Source organism: Hylobates moloch, unplaced genomic scaffold (assembly GCF_009828535.3).
Source record: "Hylobates moloch isolate HMO894 unplaced genomic scaffold, HMol_V3 SCAFFOLD_8, whole genome shotgun sequence".
NCBI lineage: Eukaryota > Metazoa > Chordata > Mammalia > Primates > Hylobatidae > Hylobates > Hylobates moloch.
The window spans coordinates 117,908,208-117,934,055 of NW_026652283.1; the positions used below are offsets into that span (position 1 = coordinate 117,908,208).

Genomic DNA, 25,848 nt, shown 5'->3' on the forward strand with positions numbered 1-25,848 from the left:
TACCAAAAAAACTTGTTCTTGGTTCCTGAAGAGACCCCCCAAGGGGCACAGAGCCGGGGCCTCTCTCAGCTTCCCGGTTTTGTCTTCTCCAGCCCTCAAGCTGCTCCCGACTCGTCCTTGTTCCAACTCCACAAAGCTGCGACCTAGGGGAGAGGGCTGTGGAGCCTCAGCTTCCCAGACCACCCTTCTTACCTTCATCCGGGTGTTCATCGGGCGGTAGAGGAGTAAGGTGGTTGAAGACAACCTTGGGCAGAAAACACACGCTTGGGTTATTTCAGTCCCTGCTGCGTGGGTGGGGCCGGGGAATGAGACTGCTGAGCGGGGCAGCCAGGGTATCTGCGGGGACCTACTGTAGGAGGAGAGGCAGCTGCCTGTGGGGGCCTCAGGGATATTCTGCACCCAGGGACCAGCACCACCCTCAAACAGACCCCCGCCCTCTGCTGCCTTCGCCCTGACCGCAATGGGGGATGCTCCAATGTGGATAAGAGGCAGCTGCAGACAATGAGGGAAAGCCCAGCCACTTGGGCTTAACGTCCTGGCTCTACCATTACAAGATCAAACTGCAAACGGGTAATTTGTTGACAAGAAAAAATATTTAAAAAGCATATTTCCCCAAAACTCGAGAAACATCTTTGTAGGTATATATCCTGTAGAGAAACTTTTGTGCGTGTGTACCAGGGAATGTGTACAAGAGTGCTTCTAGCAAAAATAACAATACATAAACAATTGTTTTTTGAGATGGAGTCTCCCTCTGTTGCCCAGGCTGGAGTGCAGTGGCGCAATCTCAGATCACTGCACCCTCCGCCTCCTGGGTTGAAGCAATTCTGGTGCCTCAGCCTCCCAGGTAGCTGGGATTACAGGTGCCCGCCATCATGCACAGCTAATTTTTGTATTTTTAGTAGAGACAGGTTTTCGCCATGTTGGCCAGGCTGATCTTGAACTCCTGGCCTCAAGTGATCCACCCACCTTGGCCTCCCAAAGTGCTGGGATTGCAGGCGTGAGCCATCATGCCTGGCCAATACATAAACAATTTTAAAACGTGGACGTGACAGAAGAATAAACAAATTACAGTATACTCATGCAATAAAATTAATGACCTATTGCCAAGTGCATCAACGTCGATATATTTTACACGCATAACACGGAGCCACAACCCCAGTCTCAGAAGCATATGTGCTGTTTGATGTAGTTGATTTAAAGTTTACAACATGAATAATGAAACTAAATATTGTTCAGGGGTACTACATATGTGATAGTATTAAAAAGCAAAGCTAAGGAATGATAAACAGATCCTGGGTATTGGGGCCTGGGGTGAAGGGTACAAACAGGGGAGGGAGGAGGGACATTCAAAGGAATGAGTCTCTTTCTGTGTCTGAAGTTGGAAGGTGGCTATACAAGTGTGTGTTTTGCTGTATTTTCAACCCAACATATGTTGTAAATATTCTTTTCTTAATTCCATGTTTATTGAACAAATTTTGAAGTGGCATTTTGCAAAATGATAGGCGTGTATGTTTCTATTAAAAATAGGAACACATGAAATAAAGAACACACAGAAGAAGGGTCTCGAGGCAACTCTGGTGACTCTACATTGTGGAATAATGAGTAATTATGATTTTTTCCATATATATATTATGTGACTCTTTTCAGTTAAAAAAATTCCAGGTGCTACTACTTATTATCATATAATTTTGGGGGAATTACTCAATCAGTCTAAGTCCAAGTTTCCCCATTTGATCAATTATTTATTCAATAAACAGCTTGTGGTTGTGCACTGAGCCCAGCGCTAAACTGGGACACAGATAATTAAATGCCTGGGTTCATCTAGGAAGTGGGATTAGTAATCCCCGTCTCCCCATCAGGTCCCTGTTAGGATAAAGAGATGACCACGTGGACATGCAGACAGCGCAGGAGAGGAGGGTTGAGGCAAGGCTCCCAACTGCCCCAAACCAAAAGGGGGTCACTGGTCAGGGAGTGGGGGAGCACAAAGAATCATCTAAAAATGCATCTTCAGGCCAGGCACGGTTGCTCAAACCTGTAATCCCACCACTTTGGGAGGCCAAGGCAGGTGGATCACCTGAGGTCAGGAGTTCGAGACCAATCTAGCCAACATGGTGAAACTCTCTCTACTAAAAATACAAAAATTAGCCAGGTGTGGTGGCATGTGTGCCTGTAATTCCAGCTACTCTGGAGGCTAAGGCATGAGACTCACTTGAATCCAGGAGGCAAAGGTTGCAGTGAGCCAAGGTCCCACCACTGCACCCCAGCCTGGGCAGCAGAGCAAGACTCTGCCTCAAAAACAAAAACAAAAACAAAAAAAAGTATCTTCAGACATGCTGTAGCCATCAAAGGGCACTAACTGTTTTATAAACAAATCAAACTGCACGACTAGGAAAATGCATTCCCCAGCAATAAGAGCTTTTCACTTGAAATTTCACTTTTTTTTTCCTTTGGAAAGTTTTCCTCATTTAAAATGCCCATGGGATTCCAGGAAAACTTGAAAGCCTGCTCTGGAGGTGAGGACAGGCACCCTCCTGTTTCATGATGTTTATCCCAGGAAAGCAGGCTCTTTGGAATGCCAGTGGCAATGCCACTAGGGGACAAGTGTCTCCAGGAGCTGCTGGGGAGAAGAGAGGTAGTAGCTGCATCTAGATACCCGGATCCTTCCTTATGGCACCCTCTCCCCAAGCTGACCTTTTTACATTTCTTTTTCTCTTCAAGGCTGCCCTTGAGAAATGAGCTCTGGCTAAGAATTATTGGGAGCTAACCAGGCCGGGTCCTGTGCGTATTATATTGCAGGGCACACCTGCTTATACATTGCAGATTGTTACATCCCTATCAGGAAGGCACTTTTGCTATACCCATTTTAAAGATGTGGATATTAAGGCATAGGAGAAGTAAGTAACCTGCTCTTGGTGGGTGGTGGGCAATCACTCACCAGGGGTGGCAGTGGCGGGGGATCCTTGTCTTCGGCGCTGACCTTCAGGGGGCTCCATTGGCTGTGGTCCTTCTCCTTGATCGGCTTTTCCTTGTCCGGCTTTTTGCTGCTCACCAGCCCCATCCTGTCGGAGGCACACAGCAGACGGAGGACATGAGAGAGTGGGGCCTCAGATCCTCTGCACAGAGGGGATCCCTGGCCCCTTCCGGTAGGCTGGTTAGAAAGGTAGGTGGAAGTGGGTGCAGCAAAGACCTCAAAGTCAGAACGTGGGTAGAAGCGGGTGGGTGAGCTAAATGTGTGTCCGTCTTTTTTCGGGGGCCCATAGAGCAGAAAGCACTGCATTTAAGACACAGAAATCATCTGGCCGGAGGCAACCACCAGAAACCACTGGAATGGATCCCAGTCCTCATGGGACAGGAGCCTGAGCGGGAGCCCACCAACGTGTCTGGGGCTCTGGGTTTAGTCTTCATTTTGTCGCTGGCTGTGTCACTTGGGAAAGTGACATTTTCTCTCCTACCCATTAGCTCTTTGGTAAACAGCAGGGGCTGTGTTAGAAGATGACTAAGGTTCTCTCCCACTCAGATTTTTGGGTGAGACACCCTATACATTTAGGACAGATTGATAGCACAGGCATCGAGGCCCAGCTGCGGCCTCACAGTAACACCAGGAGTCTCCTTAAAGGGGGGAAGATGTGGTCAGGTTTTTTTCTTTGGTAAAGAATTTTAGGATGGCAGATGCGGGACAGGCCCTTTTGACACCATCAACACCACCATGTCGTCACCATCCTCATTCCAGGAGCTGCTATTTATATGTTAAGGAGCTTGCTCAGAGCCAAACAACTGGCCCGTGAGAGCCAGCTCTGCAGTCCAGTCTGACCTGAGACCACTGCACTCCTGCGCTTGCATTGGGCTCTTCCCCAAGGTGCAGACATCATAGAGAGGAAGCACCCAGGTCCCCACGCGTGTCGGAAGGGCGTGTTGTTAGTGGTGATTTCCTTTGGATGTACACACCATATTTCATCAGTTCTAAGATGGACCTTTTTTCACATTTCAATATCTCTGAACTGCGAGGTGTCTCACAATGGAGGATGCTTTGCAGTATAATTAGTAGCGGCATGTTTTTTCTCTTTTAGTGATACATAAATTAAATGCTAGCCTTCCTATCAGTGGTGTCTTCGATTAAGTGAAACACAGTCACGCATTTTTTCCAGAGAGTTGAAAGCACATTCCTCATGTCATTGCTCCTCAAACCCACCTTGAAAAAGAAAACACTATAATAAATTTGGATATAGGACAGCAAGCCACAGAAGCAAAAAAAACTCACAAGAATGTTTTTTTAAGTGTGCCTTGCATACAGAACACATAATAATTTACAGTTTTAAAGAAGGACACTTTTTATATGTAAATATTTCTTTAAGTGAGCTCAGACCAGCTTTACCACCAAGTGAATTATAGTGCCAGGGTTACAAGTATCACTTCAGTTTTGAGAGATTTAGTGTTTCAGAAGTTTGAATAAGAGATTGTGGGTTTGGCTGGGCACGGTGGCTCACACCTGTAATCCTAGCACTTTGGAAGGCCGAGGCAGGCGAGGTCAGGAGATCGAGACCAGCCTGGCTAACACAGTGAATCCCCATCTCTAGTAAAAATACAAAAATTAGCCAGGTGTGGTGGCACAGGCCTGTAATCCCAGCTACTCAGGAGGCTGACACAAGCGAATCACTTGAACCCAGGAGGCGGAGGTTCTAGTGAGCCAAGATCATGCCATTGCACTCCAGCCTGGGCCACAGAGTGACACTCCATCTCAAAAAAAAAAAAAAAAGAGAGAGAGAGAGATGATGGGTTTGTATTGGGGATGGCTACTGAATTTTACCAGGTGCCTAGACAATATCTATCAATATGGTATATGTTCACCTTTAATTTGTCAGCATAATAAATTATATTTTATTAATTATGTTTTATTAATAACAAGTAAATTTTCTGTTATTGAAACATCTGTACATTCCTGGAAAAATGCTATTTGATTACAGCATATTAGTCTATTTGGCACATGGATGGATTCTTTTTTGCTAATTATTTTGTTTTATTTTATTTTGTTTTGAGACAGTGTCTCACTCTGTTGCCTAGGCTGGAGTGCCATGGCCTAACCTTGGCTCACTGCAACCTCTGCCTCCCGGGCTAAGGTGAACCTCCCACCTCAGCCTCCCAAGTAGCTGGGATGACAGGCATGTGCTACCATGCCCTACTAAATTTTTTATTTTTTGGTGGAGACAGGGTTTTGTCACGTCATGCAGGCTGGTCTCAAACTCCAGAGCTCAAGTGACCTGCCCACCTCAGCCTCCCGAAGTACTGGGATTGCAGGTGTGGACCATCACATTCAGCCCTATTTGCTAATATTTTATTTAGAATGAGTGTCTATATTCCCAAGGGAGATTTGTCTATGAGGCATTAGCATTAAGGCGCTCTGGCTTTGTAACAGATATTGAGGAGCTCTCTCTTTTTTTTTCCTATGGCCTTGAGTGGTTTCATAACATTGGGGTTATCTGTTCTTCACGGGCTAAATAGAACTCAGTTGGGAAGCCATCTGTGTCTGGGGCCCTTTCAAATAGTAACTCTTAAAGACATTTCCAATTTCCTGTATAGGAATGATCTATTCCCATTTTTTCTCCTCCTTGTGCCATTTTGATGATTTATATGATTTATAGGAGATCTTTAATTTCATCTACATTTTCCAATCTGTTGCCATAGTTTTATGTAGCATTGTCTTGTAATTATTATACTCTGTTCTCTTTTTTGATTGTGATGTTTTCTTGTTCCTAATATAAATTGGATGTTCTTTTAATTAAAATTATAATTTGTAATTGGATAAAATCATCTGAAGCTTTACATGACTAAATTAAGTCTTAACCTAGACTTATAATTATGAAATAGAAGACTGTAATCAAAACAGCATGAAATTGGAATGATAAAAGTACACAACAATCATCAGAGCAGAATAAAAAAACATACAAACAGATTTTGGTAAATACAGGAACTGCATATGTGAAAAAGAAAGCATTTTAATTCAGTAGAAAATGGATAGTTTATTTTAATAAATGGTATTAGGAAGATGGCTATTTACCTTAAGGAAAATAAAATTGAACCCCTACCTCACATGATATGAAAAAATAAATTATAGCTGTATGACTGAAAAAAATAAAAAACAAAAATGTAATTAAAAGAAATGTAAGAAACTGTGTATATAACCCAGAGTTTGGAGACAACTACTAACAAAGATAAAATAGCCAGAAGTGAAGGGAGAATTAAAAAATGTACAAATTCATAAACAGTAAAAATATTAGATGGTATAAGAAACTACTCACGAAGTCCGTAGATAAGCAATAGATTGGCTAAGAGATTGCAAACCATCAGATAAATGTCTATTCCTAATACATACAAAGCTCACAAAATTTTGACAAGAAGTATATTGCAGCATATAATTCATTCAATAGAAAAATGTGTAAAGATAAGAAACAGGAAGTTAGTGCAACACAAATCCAAATAGTAAAGTGTTTATTATAATTATTGTTTCATTTGTTCCTTCGCACTCTGTTTCTAGGATTAATCTTCTATGAGGGCTGGAATCTTTGTTTTATTCATTGCAGAATCCAAATTGCTAAACCAATGTCTGGCACAGAGTGTGGGCTTAATAAATATTTATTAGACAAAACATGAAATATTATTGGAAGAAGCAATCTTTTAAATTCTTTTAAAGGGCAATCTTTTAAATTCTGTTAAAATAAGAAAGCACACATACCTTTTGATTTTCAGTCCCACTCTGGACTATCTCAGGTTAATAAAACATCGTTGTATAGACATATGTGAGAGATGAAAATGTTTGTTGTAGTAATAATTGGAAAAACAATCTCCTCCCCTGAAAAAAAATCCCAAAGAAAAAGCAACAATGTAACTGCCCAGCAATTAAAGACTTGTTGAATAAATCTACACTCTACAAATCTCTCATACAACTACTAAAAAAAACGTGCTGGATCTTCACCAGTGATGTCAAGAGGAATTTCAGTACCCTGTTGTTACATGAGAAAAGCAGCACCCAAAGAGGTGCATCAGGGAATCCCATATTTGCAAACACCAAATGAAAAGAAACCTCTATTCAGGCGTGTAGATATGTTTGCATATTACACAGAAAGAGGCTGGGGAGGATGAACACCAAGTTGTTTACTGTGGTTATTGTTAGAGGAAGGGAGAGTGCAAAACAGAGGTGTGGTGTAAGGCAGAACAACAACAACAACAACAACAAAACAGCGGACTTAAAAAACTGGGTGTGTGCTAATACAAAGCAGTGCCCCCCCAAATTTTCTAAATGGTAAATACTGTTTTACTTTGGATTATAAGACTTCCTGTGACCTTGACTTTCTTCCTTGTAATTGTATATATTTCTTAAATTCTTTAATACTAAGCATATATTATTGATACAAGCAGAAAAATAAAAGGAGGATGTGAGTAATTTGCCCGGCAACAGAGGGGCATAAGGCCTGGATCCCGGGCCAGCCTGCAGTTCTTGACAATGACCGTTAAGTGGCCAGCCAGGGCTGCCTGAACCTCAGGCCTTTCGTGGCCTCTCTCAGCCTCCTTGGCTCAACGAAGGGCCAGTGGTCAGCAGCTCCTAGTATATTCCCCAGACTTGGACTCATACTTCTGCATCTGCCCATGCGACCAGCCCTCTTGTCTTTCTTAGTCCGGCCAGCCATATTGCCATTGACTTTAAGCTTCCTGGCAAACACCTGTGTCCAGTAAGACAACATAATTGAACATTGCTTGTTCAATTTATTGAACAAAGAACCGGACAGAAAGTAAAACTCCTAAGATTAAATGACCCACTACTTACACTTGTATGGCCTTTGACTCCTTAGCAGTGTGTGTGCTGATGATTTTCCATGGCTCTCATGAGTACCTAAGATCTCTGTGGGTCCCCCTACTCCAGTGGCTTTGACTGGAGACCTGGGTTACTCAAGAGGCCATGTGACAACCAGGGCTGTCACTGGTGCTCGGGCTGCACCCAGCAGTTTCAGGTTGGGTGGAGCCCGGAAGTGCGGAAGTCCAGACAGAGGCAAAACGCATCACACACTGGCCGGGGCTCCAGGTGGCTTTGCTGCATTGTGGGAAGGGTGTGAGTCTGTGTATGTTTGTGAGAGAGTGGGAGAGGAAGCATGCACACTTATGTGCACCTGTGTGTGTGTGTGAGCGAGCATGCGTGTGAATACACACGTGTATGTGCTTGAATATGTGTGTATATATATGTGTGTGTGTGTTTGTCTATGTGTGCACATGTATATGCATGTGTGAGAGAGCATGCATGTGCATGGTGTGCGTGTGTGTCTAGTCAAGGGAGTTACCAAGAGGAGGGGAAGTGGGGAAGGGGAGTTGCTTGTTTATTTGAAACTAGTTAGGCCCACTCTGCAGACTTTCACAGGAGCAGGGCAGTCAATGTTTGCCTTGGGAGATGCTCAAAGCCTGAAACACAGCTTCAGTCAAACAAGGGTTGTAGTGGAGGCAACGACCAAAAATAGACAAACTAGAAACCACTTATTTGCACTTGGCTAGCGTGTCATGGTTGAAAAGCACTTGACAGATAATGAGTTTTTTTTTTTTCTAATTTCATGATAGCCTTGATCAATTGGTTAGAGTTATCCTCATTTTACCACTGAAGAAGGCAAGGCGAGGTGGCTTGCTAAGGTCATGCTGAAGGTGGCAGAGCTGGCAGCTGGAGGGTGTTGCTGTCTCCAGGGCTGCTTGAGCCCTCTGCACAAAACAGGTGCACCTGTGGCCCTGCCTGAGGTTCTGTGTCCCTTGGAGGGGACAGTTCAGATTCCCTATCATCTCCCCTGTGGCAAAATAGTTTCTCTATTTTGTATCTGGAAGCCTTGCCATGTTATGTGCTGGAAGCTTTGCCTTTCTGATTTGACCTGCCAGACACGGGTGGGTAGCATCCAGGTAGAACAGGGGAACCCAGTGGCAAAGCTAGGGCTCACCCTGGGTGTCGCAACCACAATGCCATGCAAGCTGCCCACGTGAGATCCCATGTGGAGCACCTCACAAATGTCCAGGATTCCAAATCCTCCCGGTACAAACCACCAGTGCTATACCCACCTTGTAAATGAAGAAAGTACAGTGATTGGCCTGTGGCTCTAAATTAAAGAAGGGGCCAAAGAATTTGAGTTAAAATTCATGTTTTGTGTCTCAGATCAGGACAACACCACTGAAATGAGGCTTCCTCACCTTTGCCCCAATACCCACCTCTCCACATGTGAACCTGAAACAGCCCTGATAACAGCTCTTAGCCCTGAGGTTCTTCTGTTCATTCAGCCACAGACATTCAGCTGCTGTCAACCATGAACTATGTCAAGCATAGCGGAAGGTACAGGCATGAAACAAGGATGGAGCCCGCTCTCACAGGAAAATAAGGAGGAAAGGCATGCACCTGATTCCATCAGTTCAGAGTGGGCACGATTCTGTACCACAGAGAGGCCTGGGTAAAGTGTTCTGTGAGCTCAGCAAAAAGAAATTACTTCCACCTGGGAGAAAACGCTAGCCAGACCTGTGAAGGATGGCTACAATAGATTTTTTTAGATGAAAACTATTTTTTATGAAACATTCCAAAATATACTAAAGTCAAGAATATTGGCCAGGCACAGTGGCTCACACCTGTAATCCCAGCACTCGGGAGGTTGAGGTGGGAGATCATTTGAGGTCAGGGGTTTGAGACCAACCTGGCCAACATGGTGAAACCCCGTCTCTACCACAAATACAAAAATTAGCCAGGCACGTGCCTGTAAAAATTAGCCAGGCGCATGCCTGTAATCCCAGCTACTCGGGAGGTTGAGGTGGGAGAATTGCTTGAACCCAGGAGGTGGAGGTTCCAGTGAGCCAAGATCCTGCCACTGCACTCCAGCCTAGTTGACAGAGTGAGACTGTCTCAAAATAATAATAATAATAATAATAATAATAATAATAATAACTCTTCTACACTCAACCCTCAGATTCAATAATTATCTTTAAAATTGTTTTCTGGGTTGAAGTACTTTACATCATATCGTTTTGTTTCCTCTAAATGAATGAAACTTGGAAACAACATGAAATCAATGTAGTGAAGCAAGTCATTTCACCACCCCGTATTTTGCATTTGTTTCTAAAGCATGGAGACATTTGCTCACATAACCCCAATGTTACTTCATCACATCTAACAACACTAGCAATATTTCCACGGTATCATCTAACCATCTAGCCATTGAACCCAATTCATCACCAAATTTTAACAATTGTCTTAAAAATAGCTTCTTGCTTAGTTTGTCCTACTCGGGATTCAAACAAGGTTCATATATAACTCAACCTCTTAGGTTTCCTTTAAACAAGAGTCCCTTCTGCTCTGACTTTGGTTAGTTTCAAGCCATTGATTTGTAAAGGCCAGTCCTATAGAATGTTCTCCATTTTGGATTTTGCGTCCTTGCGATGGTTCATCACTTGCTCTTCCCTCTCGAATGTCTTACACATAGAGTTACCTCTGTAGGCTCCATTAGATGCAAGCTCATCCCCTCTTGGTAGAGGTGCTGTCGAGGAGGTGATCTATGCTTCATGTTGCTTCCTACCAGGAGGCTCACAGTGTCTACCTGCACCATTTTAGTGATGCTAAGATAGGTCCAGGCTCAGGCATCCCTATTCCTCCATTGACAAGTTCCTCACCAACATTTAAAATTCCCATTAGTGGTTACAAAATGGGCGTGCTCTGATTCCATCACTCCTTCCACATTTGTTAGTTGGGAGTTGAAAGAGCAAAGGATGAGAAACTGCGAACACCAGAAAAAAATACCAGGCATACTCCCAACAGGGTTGGGTAGTATTTGAGAAATAGATGTTTTTCCAAACACATGAAGATAGAAATCACGTTCAGAAAACAAAGCTTTTCCGTTGCTGGATTGTAGAGTGTGTGCTACAGTCATTCACAGCTAATGCCTTGTGCAATATTTCCGTTCCCTTCCCTTCTCCTCCCTTCCTTTCCTTTCCCTTCCCTTCCCTTCCCTTCCCTTCCCTTCCCTTCCCTTCCCTGCCCTGCCCTGCCCTGCCCTGCCCTGCCCTGCCCTTTCTTTCTTTCTATTTTTGGATCTGCCTCTGTCACCCAGGCTGGAGTGCAGTGGCATGATCATGGCTCACTGCAGCCTTGAACTCCTGGGCTCAAGTGACCCTCCCATCTCAACCTCCTGAGTAGCTAGGACCATAGGCATGCACCACCACGCCAAGCTAATTTTTTAAACAATTTTTGTAGAGATAGGGTTTCATCATGTTGCCCAGGCTGGTCTTGAATGCCTGGACTCGAGCAATCCTCCCACTTCAGCCTCCCAAAGTGCTGGGATGGATACAGGCATGAGCCGCTGCTTCTGGCCTCCTTGTTCAATACTTTTAAATGCCAGCAGAATCTTTTCCCAGCACTAGCACACAGCCTGATGGTGAAAGGTTGCTCTGTAACACCTGGCTGGGTGTGTAAGGGCCTTGGGCATGTGTGGCCCCTGCAAAGTGCTGACCTAGCAATGCCAACCTGTGACTTTTAGGTACTTCGGCACAGTTAGGAGGTGAAATTATGTGGCATTTCAATTTTTTAAAGTGAAAAGATCTTTTGTGGAAATTCACCTCCCCCCATTGTGGTAAAGTTGATAGAAAAGATTTTCAGATGGTAAAAAGTTTGAGGGTGCTGAGCAGACCTTCAGGAAGGAAGGAAGAAGGCATTTTTATAAAGCTGTGTTAAGTCAAAGACAGACACTTGTTTATCGAGTCACCTACATTTGATTCTGCTAACAGAGAAGCTTAAAATTCATTAGGTAATTCTAGGGACAGATAAAATTCCTTTATGTGAGTGAATTTTTTGGGGGGAACACTGTGTAAATTTATGTTTTAAAAAACGCTTACAGTAGTGATTATTAAAATATGTTAGAGATATGCCAAAATTTTAATCCAACTACACTTGTGTCTTGTATTGATGAGACTATGGGCCTTAACCTATTTTTCAATTTTTAACTTTTTGCATTGTTTGCGTCTTGAAAAATTAAATGAGAAATGAAATCATGGGTCATTACTTCCCAATGGAGTCAGTTATAATTCTTTGGCACAACAGTTCTGAAACCTCAGTTTGCATTTTAACCAGCAGGGGAGTTTGCAGACTCCCGGCCGCAGCCCCAGCAGTGCTGGTATCTGCATTTTGAAAAAATGCCCCCAGTGATGCTGATGCAGGCAGGTCATGAACTCCACTTCATGGAGACCCTTTCTTCAATTGGCCGAGCTTCTGGAGCGTGACTTGTGACAAGGATTGAAAGGCAGGCCCGCCAACACAGGGCGTTCCCTCCTTTGAGTCTCGGATAAATAATGCCTGCAATTTTACTGCCGGTGATCTTCTTGTCTCTCCATGAAATGAATTATTTCTGTCCTCCATACAAACATTTCTTACATATTAGTATATTTCTGCATAGCTTTTTGACAGAGGGAAATAACTTCCCTTTTTATAATAACTCACACCTCTGTGGTACTTTCCAGCCTGCAAAGCATTTTCCCACACGAGCCTCACAAGGACCCTGTAAACTAGACAGACCCTCCCCCTCCCCCTCTCCCTCCCTCTCCCCCTCCCCCTCCCCCCCTTCCCCCCCCCCCCCCTCCTTCCTCCCCCCCAGCAGACAGGGAAGAAACTGAAGCACAGAACAGAGTTTTGAGCCACATCTCTGACTTCAAAGCCTTGATCTTTCCCACGGAGATTCACACGTATCTTACCCAGATACACATCTGGTCACGACTTGAACCTCTCTTAAAAGGCTCTGGCCATCATTTAATCCTTTGGAGCAGTTTCTCCATTGTTTCCTTGGCAGAACCCAGAGATGGAGTGTGTAAGAAGGGAGCATGCACTGAGAAGCACCTCCATCGGGTTTGAGGGTGCAGGAGAACATTTAGACTGAAAGGTTCTCTTTTATGCTTTCAAACATGAGATTGGAAAATGTTAAAGAAAGAAAAAGAAAAGAAAAAAGTCTCAGGCCTTTAACATGCTTGGGTTGATTGTAATTACTGAGTGGATCTAGAGACACAGATGTCCTGCTAGAGAGGCAGAGATTTAAAATTAACTCATAAAACTGTTGCAGGATTTGCCCATCACATGAAAACATGAATACTAATGATGCTGGCACAGTGCCTAGTACACCTACTGACTCAAGGCTGGGCATTATACTGCATGCTTTTCATGTAGTATATGTAGCCCTGACAGCAGAGATATACCTTCCCATTTTACAGATGAAGAAACTCAGGCTCCTTGAGGCTTAAGGACTTGCCCAAGGTACAGTAAGTCACAGAACTGTTATTCAAAAACCAATTTTATCCACAGGTAACTTAACAGTGTGCCACATGCAAATCTGACACTCCTTAAAGAAACACAATAATATTCAGCAGTCACAGTGCCTGTCATCCAATAACAATTGCTGAGCATGCAAAGAAACAGAAAAACATGACTCTCAACTAGGAGAAAAGTTAATTGATAGGAACATAAGCAGAAATTGCACACATTTTGATGTTAGTAGACTAGAGCCTTAAAACAGAAATGACAAAGTATATAAACTGGTTCAAATATATAACTGAAAGCAGTAAGACAATGAAGAGAGAAAATGAAGACATAAAAAAATTAAATGGGTCTGCTAGAAATAAAAAAAATACAATATCTGAAATTAAGAAAAAAGAGAGGCCAGAAGTTGTGGCTCATGCCTGTAGTCCCAGCACTTTGGGAGGCTGAGGCAGGAGGATCATTTGAGCTCAGGAGTTCGAGACCAGCCTGGCAACATGGTGAAACCCTATCTCTACTAAAAATACAAAAAAAAAAAAAAATTAGCTGGGCATGGTGGTGCATGCCTGTAATCCCAGCTACTCGGGAGCCTGAGGCAGGAGAATTGCTTAAGCTTGGGAGGCAGAAGTTGCACTGAGCCAAGATCACACCACTGCACTCTAGCCTGGGCAACAGAGTGAGATTTTGTCTCAAATAAATAAATAAATAAATATTAAAATTTTTTATAAAAGGAAAAAAAAAACATGGCCAGGTACAGTGGCTCATGCCTGCAATCCCAGCACTTTTGGAGGCCAAAGCAGGTGGATTACTTGAGGTCAGGAGTTTGAGACCAGCCTGGCCAACATGGTGAAAGCCCATCTCTACTAAAAATGCAAAAATTAGCTGGGTGTGGTGGCAGGCTCCTGTAATCACAGCTATTAGGGAGGCTGAGGCAGGAGAATCACTTGAACTCGAGAGGCTGTGGTTGCAGTGAGCCAAGATGGTGCCACTGCACTCCAGCCTGGGCAACAGGGTGAGACTCTGTCTCAAAAACAAACAAACAAACAAAACTCTAGATGGGATGAATAGTACATTAGGTGCTGCAGAAGGATGGTCAGTGGGCTTGGAGACAGTGCAATTGAAACTATCCACAGTGAAGCACAGGGAGAAAAAGGTGAACAGCAACAACAGAGTGTCGGTGACTGGGGAGAAATTAGCACACAGTCAGAAGACATGTAATTGGTCTGCCAGAAAGACTGTGAAACTTAAAGAAACCAAAAATGGAAATTCCAAATTTGATAGAAACTATAGACCCGAAGACTCAAGAATATCAACCCCAAGTATGAAGAAAACCACACCAAGGTACATTATAGTTGTATTGTTGAAAACCAATGATAAATAAAAACAATCTTAAAAGCTGCTTTAAAGAGGTACATTATATTCTTAGAAGAAAACATAGAAGGAAATCTTTGTGACCTTGGTGTCACAAAGGATATAAAGAATATGAGTGCCAAGAATACAAATGTGATCTTCTATTCCCTTAGAAAAGATTATTCCCTTAGAAGATCATAAGGTATAAAAGAAAAATTGATAAATTAGACTTTTCAAAATTAAGAACTTCTGCACTTTAAAAACACCATTAAGAAAAGAAATAGCTAATCCAGAGACAGGCAGGACATTTTTGAAAAACATGTACCTGATATGAGAATATATAATTAACTTTTAAACTCTATAAAAGACGCCAAAAATTCAATTTAACAAACAGTTGAACAAAGAAGACAGCTGAGCGGCAAACAAACCCATGAACAGGTGTTCGGTATCATCAGTCATTAGGGGAATGGCAACTGAAACCACAGTGAAATGCCACCACACAACCACCCAGATGCTAAAATTAGATGACCGATCATACCAAGTGTTGACAAGGATATGGAGAAACTGGAATGCTCACAGGATGCTGATGGTAAGGTGAAATGAAACAACTTTAGGAAACAATTTGGGAGCTTCTTAACCTGTGACCCAGAGATTTCACTTCCTGTTGCTTATCAAAGAGGAATAAAAACATATGACCACGAAAAGACTTGACATATATGTTCTTAGCACTGTTACTCATATTAATTAGCTCCCAGCTGGAAACAACCAAAATGTTCAGTAACTGGAATAATCTTTTTGACTTTTTGCTTAAAATGTTGCTGATTCTTTTTGTCTTGTTTTTCAGAGTAAAGAAAACTTCTATTGAGCTATTTACAACTTTTAACAATTGAGCAAAATATACTTCTGTAAACAAAATTTAGAGCATATTTCTTTCTCTCTACCTGCCTTCTCCATAATTTGGAAATTATTTGTGAGTATTTTTAACATATGGCAATATAGTTATTTGAGTAAGTTCAATAAGAATCAGTTTTCTTTTGTAGCAAGACACAGTTGGAGACACTGCTTATTTTACCGAGGCTTTGACTGAAATGACATGTTTTCAGACTGCTTTAAGAAATCGAGGCTGACCTATAGAGCTGATGAAAGCCCTTTGGAGAAACTGGCCTCCTACCTTGTCCTGTACAGGATTACCGACCTGTGGCAAATAAAGAATGTCACTTTCTGACAGGCCCAGGAACTCCAAGCTATGTTGGGACCTCAAGAAGAAAGGAATTCACCCGATTCATACAAGTACCTGCAGGCACAAATAAATCCTTGGCCGGGCTCAAGAGACTTTTAAAAGATCCAATCTGAGATTCCTTATGAAAAAAATTCCAGCAAAAGCCAGTTAGAAAAAAACAGCCTATATGGCCAATAATTATTCTTGCTGCACTTTATGTAAATAATTAGGCAAAGTATAATAAGGCAAACTTATTTTGCAAATAAATTAGTCTTTAGTAAAAATAAACTGGAGAGAGAACAATTATGTTTCAAACAGCTACAGAACACCCGTTATTAGATTCCAGCCTCATCCATTGTTTTTGAGCCTCTGCTGATGACCCCATATTTGACTGGTTTTTGGGGTCATTCACCTGGATTCCTTGAGGCTTCTGGTGAGTTCTACAGGGACTCCTGAAGCTAGGACTTTTGAAACTGCCACTGCAAAATTACAACTGAGACAGTGAAAGAGATCTAACCTAACCAACTCCATCTTGCTTCTAACCTCCAAGCTGTCGTTGTTCGTTCCTGGGCACAGGCTGAACTACTTTTCTGAAGAACTTAGTTTATAGTTTGTCGTTAAAAACAAAGACAATAACAGCCCATTTCCAGAAGAACCCTCCTTTTTTCCTGGGAATTAGATGCCTTTGCAGGACTAACAAATTACCCACAGGATTAGAAATTATGATTTAGGAGTCATGCAGCTGGAGGCTACAAGATTCGGATCCCCCACTCCCCAAACTGCTCCTAAGATCAGTGCTTGAGATATTTTGCAGACCCGGCACTTGATGGATCAGCTGGCACCACCCAGATCAAGAAACCGGCTCATCTGATCTGTGGCTCCCACCCAGGAATTGACTCAGTGCAGGAAGACAGCTTTGACTCCCTATGATTTCATCACTGGCCCAACCAGTCAGCCCTCTCGACTCACTGGCTTCCTCCACCCACCAAATTATTCTTAAAAACTCTGACCCCGAGTTTTCAAGGAGGCTGATTTGAGTAATAATAAAACTCCAGTCTTCCGCACAGCTGGCTCTGCGTGAATTACTCTTTCTTTACTGCAATTCCTCTGTCTTCATAAATTGGCTTTGTCTAGGCAGCGGGCAAGGTGAACCCACTGGGCGATTTACACTTTCACTCCTTATATCTGGGCTAATTATTATTATTATTTTACATTTTAAGTTATGGGGTACATGTGCAGAACGTGCAGGTTTGTTACATAGGTAAACGTCTGCCATGGTGGTTTGCTGCACCTATCAACTCATCACCTAAGTATTAAGTCCAGCATCCATTAGCTATTTTTCCTGATGCTCTCCTTCCCGCTCCCCAACAGGCCCCAGTGTGTGTTATTCCCCTCCGTGTGTCCATATGTTCTCACTATTCAGCTCCCACTTATAATTGAGAACATACAGTCTTTGGTTTTCTGTTCCTGTGTTAGTTTGCTGAGGATAATGGCTTCCACCTCCTTCCACTTCCCGGCAAAGGACATAATCTCGTTCCTTTTTACGGCTCATTATTTTTCTTCTTTAAGTGCTGTACTAAAGCTGTGGATAAGAGCACCAATGTTTTTGTTATACACATCTTGGACGCCAACTAGTTGCATGTGAATACATACAGACAACTGCAAGACACTTCCACTCCTTTTACCCTGGGGTCAACCCCTCCCCCAAATACGCACCCTGTCAGCAGGAGGAAGTTAGAGCAGCCATTAGCCTTTTCTCATCTCCATAGCTAACACCTCAGGAATGAGGGGTGCTGAAGCCCAACTTTGTGTGAGGGGGATTGAAACTACCTTTGCAAAATTGTGACAGTAAGAGAGATCTGACATGGCTGACTCTATCTTGCTTCTGACCTCCAAGCTCTCCTTTGTCATTGCTGGGCATAAACCAAAGTAACTTTGGAAGAAATTTAGTTTATAGTTTAACTTAAAAGCAAGGATGATCATCAAGTGCAGTGGCTCATGCCTGTAATTCCAGCACTTTGGGAGGCCAAGGTAGGAGATCACTTGAGCTCAGGAGTTCAAGACCAGCCTGGACAACATAGCAAGACTCCATCTCTACAAAAAATACAAAAATTAGCCAGGCATGGAGGCATGTGCTTGTAGTGCCAACTACTTGGGAGGCTGAGGTGGGAGGATCACCTGAGCCTGGGAGGCAGAGATTGCAGTGAGCTGAGATCATGCCATTGAACTCCAGTCTGGGTGACAGAGTGAGACTCTGTGTCAAAGAAAAAGCAAGGATGATAATAGTCCCTCCCTAAAACTAACCCCCTCCTTGCTCAGGGACCAAAAATCACCCTTGTAGACTAAGAAAGGCCATAACAATAGGATTATATGGGGACCTGAATTCTGCTAAAACGTAGGCATAGTTTCTATAATCCCTTGCTGCTCAGGAGTCATGTGGCCAGAGGTCACAAGATTTCTGACTCCCCCAATTGCTCCTGCAGATAACATCACTATTGTAGAACCTAAGATTGGTCTTTTGAGATTTTTTTTTTTTACACCCAGACTTGTGCATTCTGGTAACCGATGGATCCCACCCAAACTCATAACACATGACTCAACTTGTCCTGTGGCCCCACCCAAAGTAGGACTCACTCACAAGGGCAATTTTCCACACCCCTATGATTTCATTTACAAGCAATCAGCAACATCCATTCTCTATTCCCCTGCCGACCAAATTGTCCATAAAAGTCCTGACCTTCACACCTTTGGGGAGACTAATTTGAGTGACAACTCCAGTTCTCCTGTGTGGGCTAGGCTTATGTCAATTAAACTCCTTCTCTACTAAAAAAAAAAAAAAAAAAAAAAAAGAAAAGAATTCTAGATAAGGCAAAGCTATGGTTCTAGAAAGCAGATCAGTGGTTGGAGGTAGCATAAGGGGTATGAACAGAAAGGGCTAAAGGAAACTTATTGGGGTGGTGAAAATATTCTCCATTTTGATTGTGGTGGAGTTTATACAAGAGTATATATTTGCAAAAATGCATAACTGTGCCCCAAATGGGTGAATTTTGTGGAATGTTATTTATACCTCCTTAGAGGTGACTTTTTAAAAAAAGCATTTGCAAGCCATTGAAGGGTATTGAGTTTTGTATAGTTTTTGGCGAGTTTTGTATAGTTTTTGGCGTGTTGAGTTTTGTCAGCTGGTAGAAAAAGCTTACTCCTGTCTAGACATCCACATTAAGGCTTAAGGACAATGAAAGGCCCCTTGCAAGCATGTGTATACAGGAAAGAATAAGTGACACTAGGATGTCCTCTAGCAAAACTGCAACTAAGAATAACATGAGTTATAAGAAATAAGGATAGCTGAGTGTGACCCCCAAGCACATAAAAGAAAACAAAAGAGGCTTCATAAAACCTTGATATTTGGGAAATTCTCCCTCAAATGGCAAATTTTAATGACATAGTATCAGATGGCCTTCTCTATGTATCCAATTATGCCACTTGATTCCACCGAACAAAATTTACATAGTTATATTATTGTAATGCCTGATTTTCAACTGTAAAAGTTTTAAGTACTAACCTACTGATGAAACCCAGTAAAATTATATAAGCACTGAACACGACAGAATATAATTTTTTGTTTTTTTGAGACAGAGTCTTGCTCTGTCACCCAGGCTGGAGGGCACTGGCACAATCTCAGCTCACTGCAATCTCCACCTCCCAGGTTCACGTGATCCTCCTGCCTCAGCCTCCCAAGTAGCTGAGACTACAGGCATGTGCCACAACGCCCAGCCAATTTTTGTATTTTTATTAGAGACGGGGTTTCATCATGTTACCCCGGCTGATCTCAAACTCCTGACCTCAGGCGATCCACCTGCCTTGGCCTCCCAAAGTGCTGGGATTACAGGTCTGAGCCACCACGTCCGGCCAGAATATAAATATGATAAGCCTTAATATGTAAAAATAATAGTATAACAAAAAAGTAGGATGTGAATTTGAAAGCAGTGTTGGTGGGCAGGGCAGGTGTTAACTTTAGATACTGCCTTGAGCTAATGAATTGAGACGTAAACATTTAAATATATTTTTTAAAGTCATAAAGCCAATCACTAGGATACAAAATAGCTGATAAAAATCTAGGAAATGGAGAGGGGAGTGTGGAGGTGAAAGCCAGGTACGAAAAGAGACAGCATGATGAAGTGCGTTCTGCATCTGTCAGTGTATTTAGCTCAGAGATATTGGCATTAGAATTTCTTGAAGTTGTAATTGTAATGAAAAGAATGTTTAAAAACAAAAGCTGCGGCTGGGTGCGGTGGCTCACACCTGTAATCACAGCACTTTGGGAGGCCGAGGCGGGCAGATCACCTGAGGATAGGAGTTTGAGACCAGCCTGGGCAACATGGTGAAACCCTGTGTCTAATAAAAACACGGTGAAACCCCATCTCTGCTAAAAATACAAAAATCAGCCGGGCATGGTGGTGGGTGCCTGTAATTCCAGCTACTTGGGAGGCTAAGGCAGGAGAATCACTTGAGCCAGGGAGGCAGAGGTTACAGTGAGCCGAGATCATGCCCCTGCACTCCAGCCTGGGCAACAGAATGAGACTCTGTCTCAGAAAAAAAAACAAAAAACCCCACAAAGCTGCTTCATCGCGTGCCTCTGAGGAGGGCATGTCAGTGGTGGCAGGGAAGGCTAACTGTTGACTTTTCAGTTTATACCTTTTCTGACTGTTCAAATTTTTGAAAACAATATTCATGGATAACTTGTATAATGATAAAACCTAGTTAAGCAAATGAATAGATAGGTAAATAAATTAGTAAAAGGATAAAAGAGATCTGAACTGGCAAAAAAAAATACCCAGGATACATTATTGTTACATGGAAGAGTAAATTGCAGAATGTTTTCTATGATATAATCCTGGTTGTGTGAAATTTTAAAAAAGGAGTCTATTAACATATTTGCAGATGAAAAGAAAATGCCTGGACAATTTTAGTAAAAATCAAACTGCTAACAGTGAGACTTCTAGGGACTAAAATTCACAAAGCGGTGAGAGGACTTCACATTTTGCTTTAAGTACCTCTGAAGGATTTGGGTTAAACACAAAGTAACAAAGTCATCTTGTCTAAATACCTTTTCAAAATGTGATGTTAAAAACAATTCTTTTTAATTGTTTTTAAACAATTAAAGCAATTACTTAAAGCAAATACGTCTGCGTGCCTCTGAGCATTAGAAAAGGCAAGGGTCAGTACAAAAGAGGTGACAGAACCCTCTTTTTTTCAGTGCTCAATCCATGCAGGGAGGGCTGAGCCTTTTCGGAATCACATTAAATATGCTTTCCCTTTCACACCATCAATTTGCTTTTGATATAGGAAATTCAGAAAACAGAGGCAAAGATAAAAATTAACGCCAACACCGTCATCCAGACAGAGCCGCTCTGAACATTCGTGACATGTAATTTTCTATGACCATTTTTTTTTTTCTGTAAAAAAGCAAAATGGGGATCATTATCTACATCCTGTTTTGTGACCTGCTTTTAGCAGAGCATATCACGGTCATCTTTTTCCTGTCGTTCCCTGTTTTGTCTGCAGCAACCTGTGAGGGGCTGTCAGCATCGGATCGTGAGGTTTAATGAACGGTTGTCATTTTCCCCACTTCTTTTGCCGCACACCCCAGTCGTTTCCATTTTCTCAAGATCATAAACATGCTGCAAAAATGTCCTTTGCTCATGCCCTTTCTCTTTCCTCATATCTTCCCTTAATTTTTGTTGAGGTTAAAAATCCCACAAGTGGAATTCCTAGGCTCAAGAGCATACATAACCTTTCTAAGACTTCTGATATATTTTGGCAAATTGTCCTTTAGACATTTCATACAGCAGTATGAAGTATGTGTTTCCCTGCACTTTCTTTAATAAGGGTTATTATTCTTTTCATCCTTTCTGAGCTGGCTTACAAAAAAGTGGTCTTTTACTTTTCAATCTCATTTTTTATTAAGGAAGTACTACACATGTAGAAAATCAGAAAATTCTCGTCTACGCAAAGGAAAAAAATCAGTTACAACCCTACCACCCAAGGAAAATCATTGCGAATATTCAGTGTACTCATTTTCAAAGGTGTTACGCATATATATGATTTGAAAAATGGGCCAACCTGTTTACATTGTGTCATAACTTGGTTATTTCTGTGAACAGTACAGTAGAAATTACATATAAATAAATATAATTTTGAACCGTATTAATAACTGCATGCTATTGTAAAAATTTACCATTAATTTATTTAAGCACTATTGGTCAAATAAGTTATTTTCAATCTTTGTCTGTTATAAGTAAACCCACAGTAAACATTATTGTAAGGCAAATATTCAATTGTCCAATATTTTTAAGCTATGTTTCCATAACTGGAATTATGGTGTTCAAGAATATGCACATTTTTAAAGATCTTGATCTATGAAGCTAAATTAATGTTTATGAAGGTAAAACTGGTTTACATTCTCACCGTGATGAAGGAAGCCATTTCTCCAATCCCTGGACAATGGTTTATAACAAATTAAAAAAAAAAAACAACTTTGTCAATCTGCTGAGTGAAAAGTGATGAACGAGATAGTATTTATTTAGTTTTCTATTGATTTTATCATGTACTTATTAGCCACTTGTGTTTCTCGTATTATGGTTTGATCATCCACATCTTCCACCACTTTTTACATTAAGGTATTTATCATTTTCTCAATGACATGGAAGACCCCTTTATGTGATAAATATATTTAATTTTTACATTAACGTCATAAATGTAAATATTTTTCTTAATTTAGCTTTTGCTTTTTAACTTACTAATGTTTTTTGTTTGTTTTGAGATGGAGTCTTGCTTTGCCACCCAGGCTGGAGTGTAGTGGCGCCATCTCAGCTCGCTGCAATCTCCTTCTCCGGGGTTCAAGTGATTCTCCTGCCACAGCCTCCCTAGTAATTGGGACTACAGGCACCCACCACCATGCTCGCTAATTTTTGTCTTTTTAGTAGAGATGTGGTTTCACCATGTTCACCACGCTGCACTCAAACACCTGACTTCAAGTGATCCTCCTGCCTTGGCCTCTCAAAGTGCTGGGATTACAGGTGTGAGCCACCATGCCCAACTGAACTTTGTGTTTGTATTATGTATTACAACATGGTATGTATTATGCAGAAAAAGTTATCATTTCTACCTAGTCAATTTATTAATCTTTCCTATTAATCTTTCCTTCGTTGTTCACGCTTGCAAATGTCTTCCTCACTCCAAGATGATAGAAACACATAACTATTTAAAAAAATTTTTCACCACTAGCTATGAATATTTTAAATGTATAAAAAACACAGAAAGTAATGTGACACTGCTAAGATCGAACAGATATTCATATTTTGGTACACTTCCTTCCTTCTATTTCTTTCCTCTCTCTTTTTATGTTCCAGATATGAAGATACAACTAAAGATTGGTCATTATTTTCTCCTCTCTCTCTCCAAAATTAATAATTATCATGGACTTAGTCGTTGTTAACCATGTATGATTTTGGACATTTACGACATGTATAAGCAATTATAAACTATATATATTGCTGCTTTGTATGTTTTAGACTTTTAAAAAATGGCTTCATAATATATGTAACCTTTTTGCAATTTGCTTTTTTTCCCAAAAAAATGTGTTTTTGAGATTTGTTCGTTGTAATACATAGATTCTCAGTTCTTTTTTTTTGTATCCTTTTCTATTAAGTGAATAAACTTCCTTTTATTCGTTCATTTTCTAAGGGACACTATTTCAAAATGATGAAATGCATTGGGATGGGCATCCTCATACACTCCCCCTTTTGCACGTATGTGAGAGTTTCTCTAAACAATATATGGAATTTAGATATTTAATTTACCTATGGACTTACAGGGCAGTGGGCTACGTTCCTTCAGTGGCACTATGGATTCCCATAACACTCCCCAAAGCGATCGAACCCATTTATCATCTCACCAGCAATACTTGTCAGTTTTCATTTTCCCCATATTCTCACCAAACCTCATATTGTCAAACATTAGTTTTATTAGTGGAATAGATAATAAATGAAATCTTTTTGTTTTAATTTGTTTTCCCTTGATTATATTTGAGATGCTCATGGGTTACATGGATTCTTTGCCTCTGTATATGGCCTATTCATATATATTGACCATTTAGAAAAATGTAGTTTTTTTTTAAAGCTCATTTCCAATGCCAACTGAACACACAATTTACCTAGAAATGTACCTAATAAAATATGTGCAAACTTGTATGGAGACATAAACTTTACAGAAAGATATTAAAGAAGGGCTTAAACAAAACGAAAGATGGATTTACCATGATTAGGAGGACTCATCATTAAGAGGCATAGTCTCTCCAAATTACTTAAAAATCAAATGTATTTCCAATCTATATTCCAAAGGGTGTTTTTGAGGAACTTTACAAGCTGGTTCTCAAAATTTTATGGATAAGAAAAGGCTCAAAAATAGAAAAGATATCTATGAAGAAAAAAAAACCAAGATAGAGAGGAGTCCCCTCCTAGATGTCCACACTTACTAAAAGCTGCAGTGGTGAAGACGGAGCGGACCAGGGAGTGTAAAAATAGAACAGGAAGTGAATGGAGGGTCTCAGACGGACCCTCATGCACATGCCGGGGAGGCACTGTGGGTCTCCAGGGCGGTATGAGCTACTCGATAAATGAGGCTGAGAAAACTTTTTTCTTCACGTAAAACTGTGGCCTTACTGCACAACCATTCTCGACTATTGAATCCAAATTGATTAAAGACATAAATATGGCCCAGGTGCAGTGGCTCACACCTGCAATTCCAGCACTTTGGGAGGCTAAGGTGGGCAGACAGCTTAAGCCCAGGAATTCAAGACCAGCCTGAGCAACAGAGTGGGACCTCACCTCTACAAAAATTAGAAGAATTACCTGGATATGATGATGTACACCTGTAGTCCCAGCTACTCGGGAGGCTTTGATGGGAGGATTGCTTGAGCCTGGGAGGTCAAGGTTGCAGTGAGCTGTAATGGTGCCATTGCACTCCAGCCTTGGTGACAGAGTGAGGCTCTGTCTCAAGAAAAAATTTTAATAATTGTAAATCAAAGGCAAAAATTAAATCTGTTAGAAAAAATACAGGATATCTTTAGGATATATATAATTATTTAATGACTTGACAAATCAAATATTAGACAATAAATTTTTTAAAAGCCATTTTTCTTACGGATTTGAATTGCCTTCCTCATCACTTACTCAGTTCCCACATAATCATGGGCCTATTTCTGGGCTCTGTCTTTTCCTGCATAGAACCACATAAATTAATTACTCCAGTTTAATGATACGGTTTCAGTTCTTATTTAAAAGATTTTCTTCATTATTCTTTCTCATTCATTTTTCTGATTTCACTTAAGGCTATAATTTTGACAAGCTATAAATTCCTGTATTCATTTTTATTGGCATTAAATTTAAATTCATATACAATTTTTGGAGAATTGGCATTGCTAATGTTATTGTTGAAAAAAAGAAAGCTATTGATTTTTGTATATTTCAGTTCTCTTATTACCTCTAATAGCTTTTCCGTTACTTGTCTTAGATTTCCCTGAAAGACAAGCAGATCATCTGTTATGCCTGTTTTCAAAATGTGTAGATGTTGTATTAGCTTTTCTTGTTGTATTACACTGGCAAGAATTCCCAAAACAAAGTTAAATTATCTCAATGTTAGCAGGTGTCTCTCACTTCTGAATTTGGCTATAGGCTTGCACAAGATATCTGGGAAGTTTCCTTTTTCTTTAGGTTACAACAAGCTTTTACAGGGATGCCTTTGATTATGTTTCCTTTTTTCTTTTCCTTTTCTTGTCTTTCTTTTTTTTTTTTTTTTTTTTTTTGAGACAAGGTCTTGCTCCTTTGCCCAGGCTCATTGCAGCCTCAACCTTCTGGGCACAAGTGATCCTCCCACCTCAACCTCCCAAGTAGCTGGGACTACAGGCATGCACCACAACACCCGGCTAGTT

At 41.2% G+C, this 25,848-nt stretch overlaps 1 protein-coding gene across 2 annotated transcripts in view; it reads right to left on the reverse strand.

The window, feature by feature from the left end:
- The window catches only part of BLK (BLK proto-oncogene, Src family tyrosine kinase), a 71,244-nt gene that overhangs the window by 18,535 nt on the left and 26,861 nt on the right, over positions 1-25,848 (reverse strand). Inside the window, exons 1-4 of one of the 2 annotated variants that reach the window (XM_032162466.2) lie at positions 7,817-7,942; positions 6,728-6,844; positions 2,936-3,059; positions 193-244 (exon numbers count right to left, since the gene is read on the reverse strand). In XM_032162466.2, coding sequence (XP_032018357.1) covers positions 193-244; positions 2,936-3,058 — 175 coding nt within the window. In that variant the 5' untranslated portion in view covers position 3,059; positions 6,728-6,844; positions 7,817-7,942. Of the gene's footprint in view, positions 1-192; positions 245-2,935; positions 3,060-6,727; positions 6,845-7,816; positions 7,943-25,848 lie in introns of those variants that run through there. The other variant, XM_032162465.2, reaches the window with a different exon arrangement.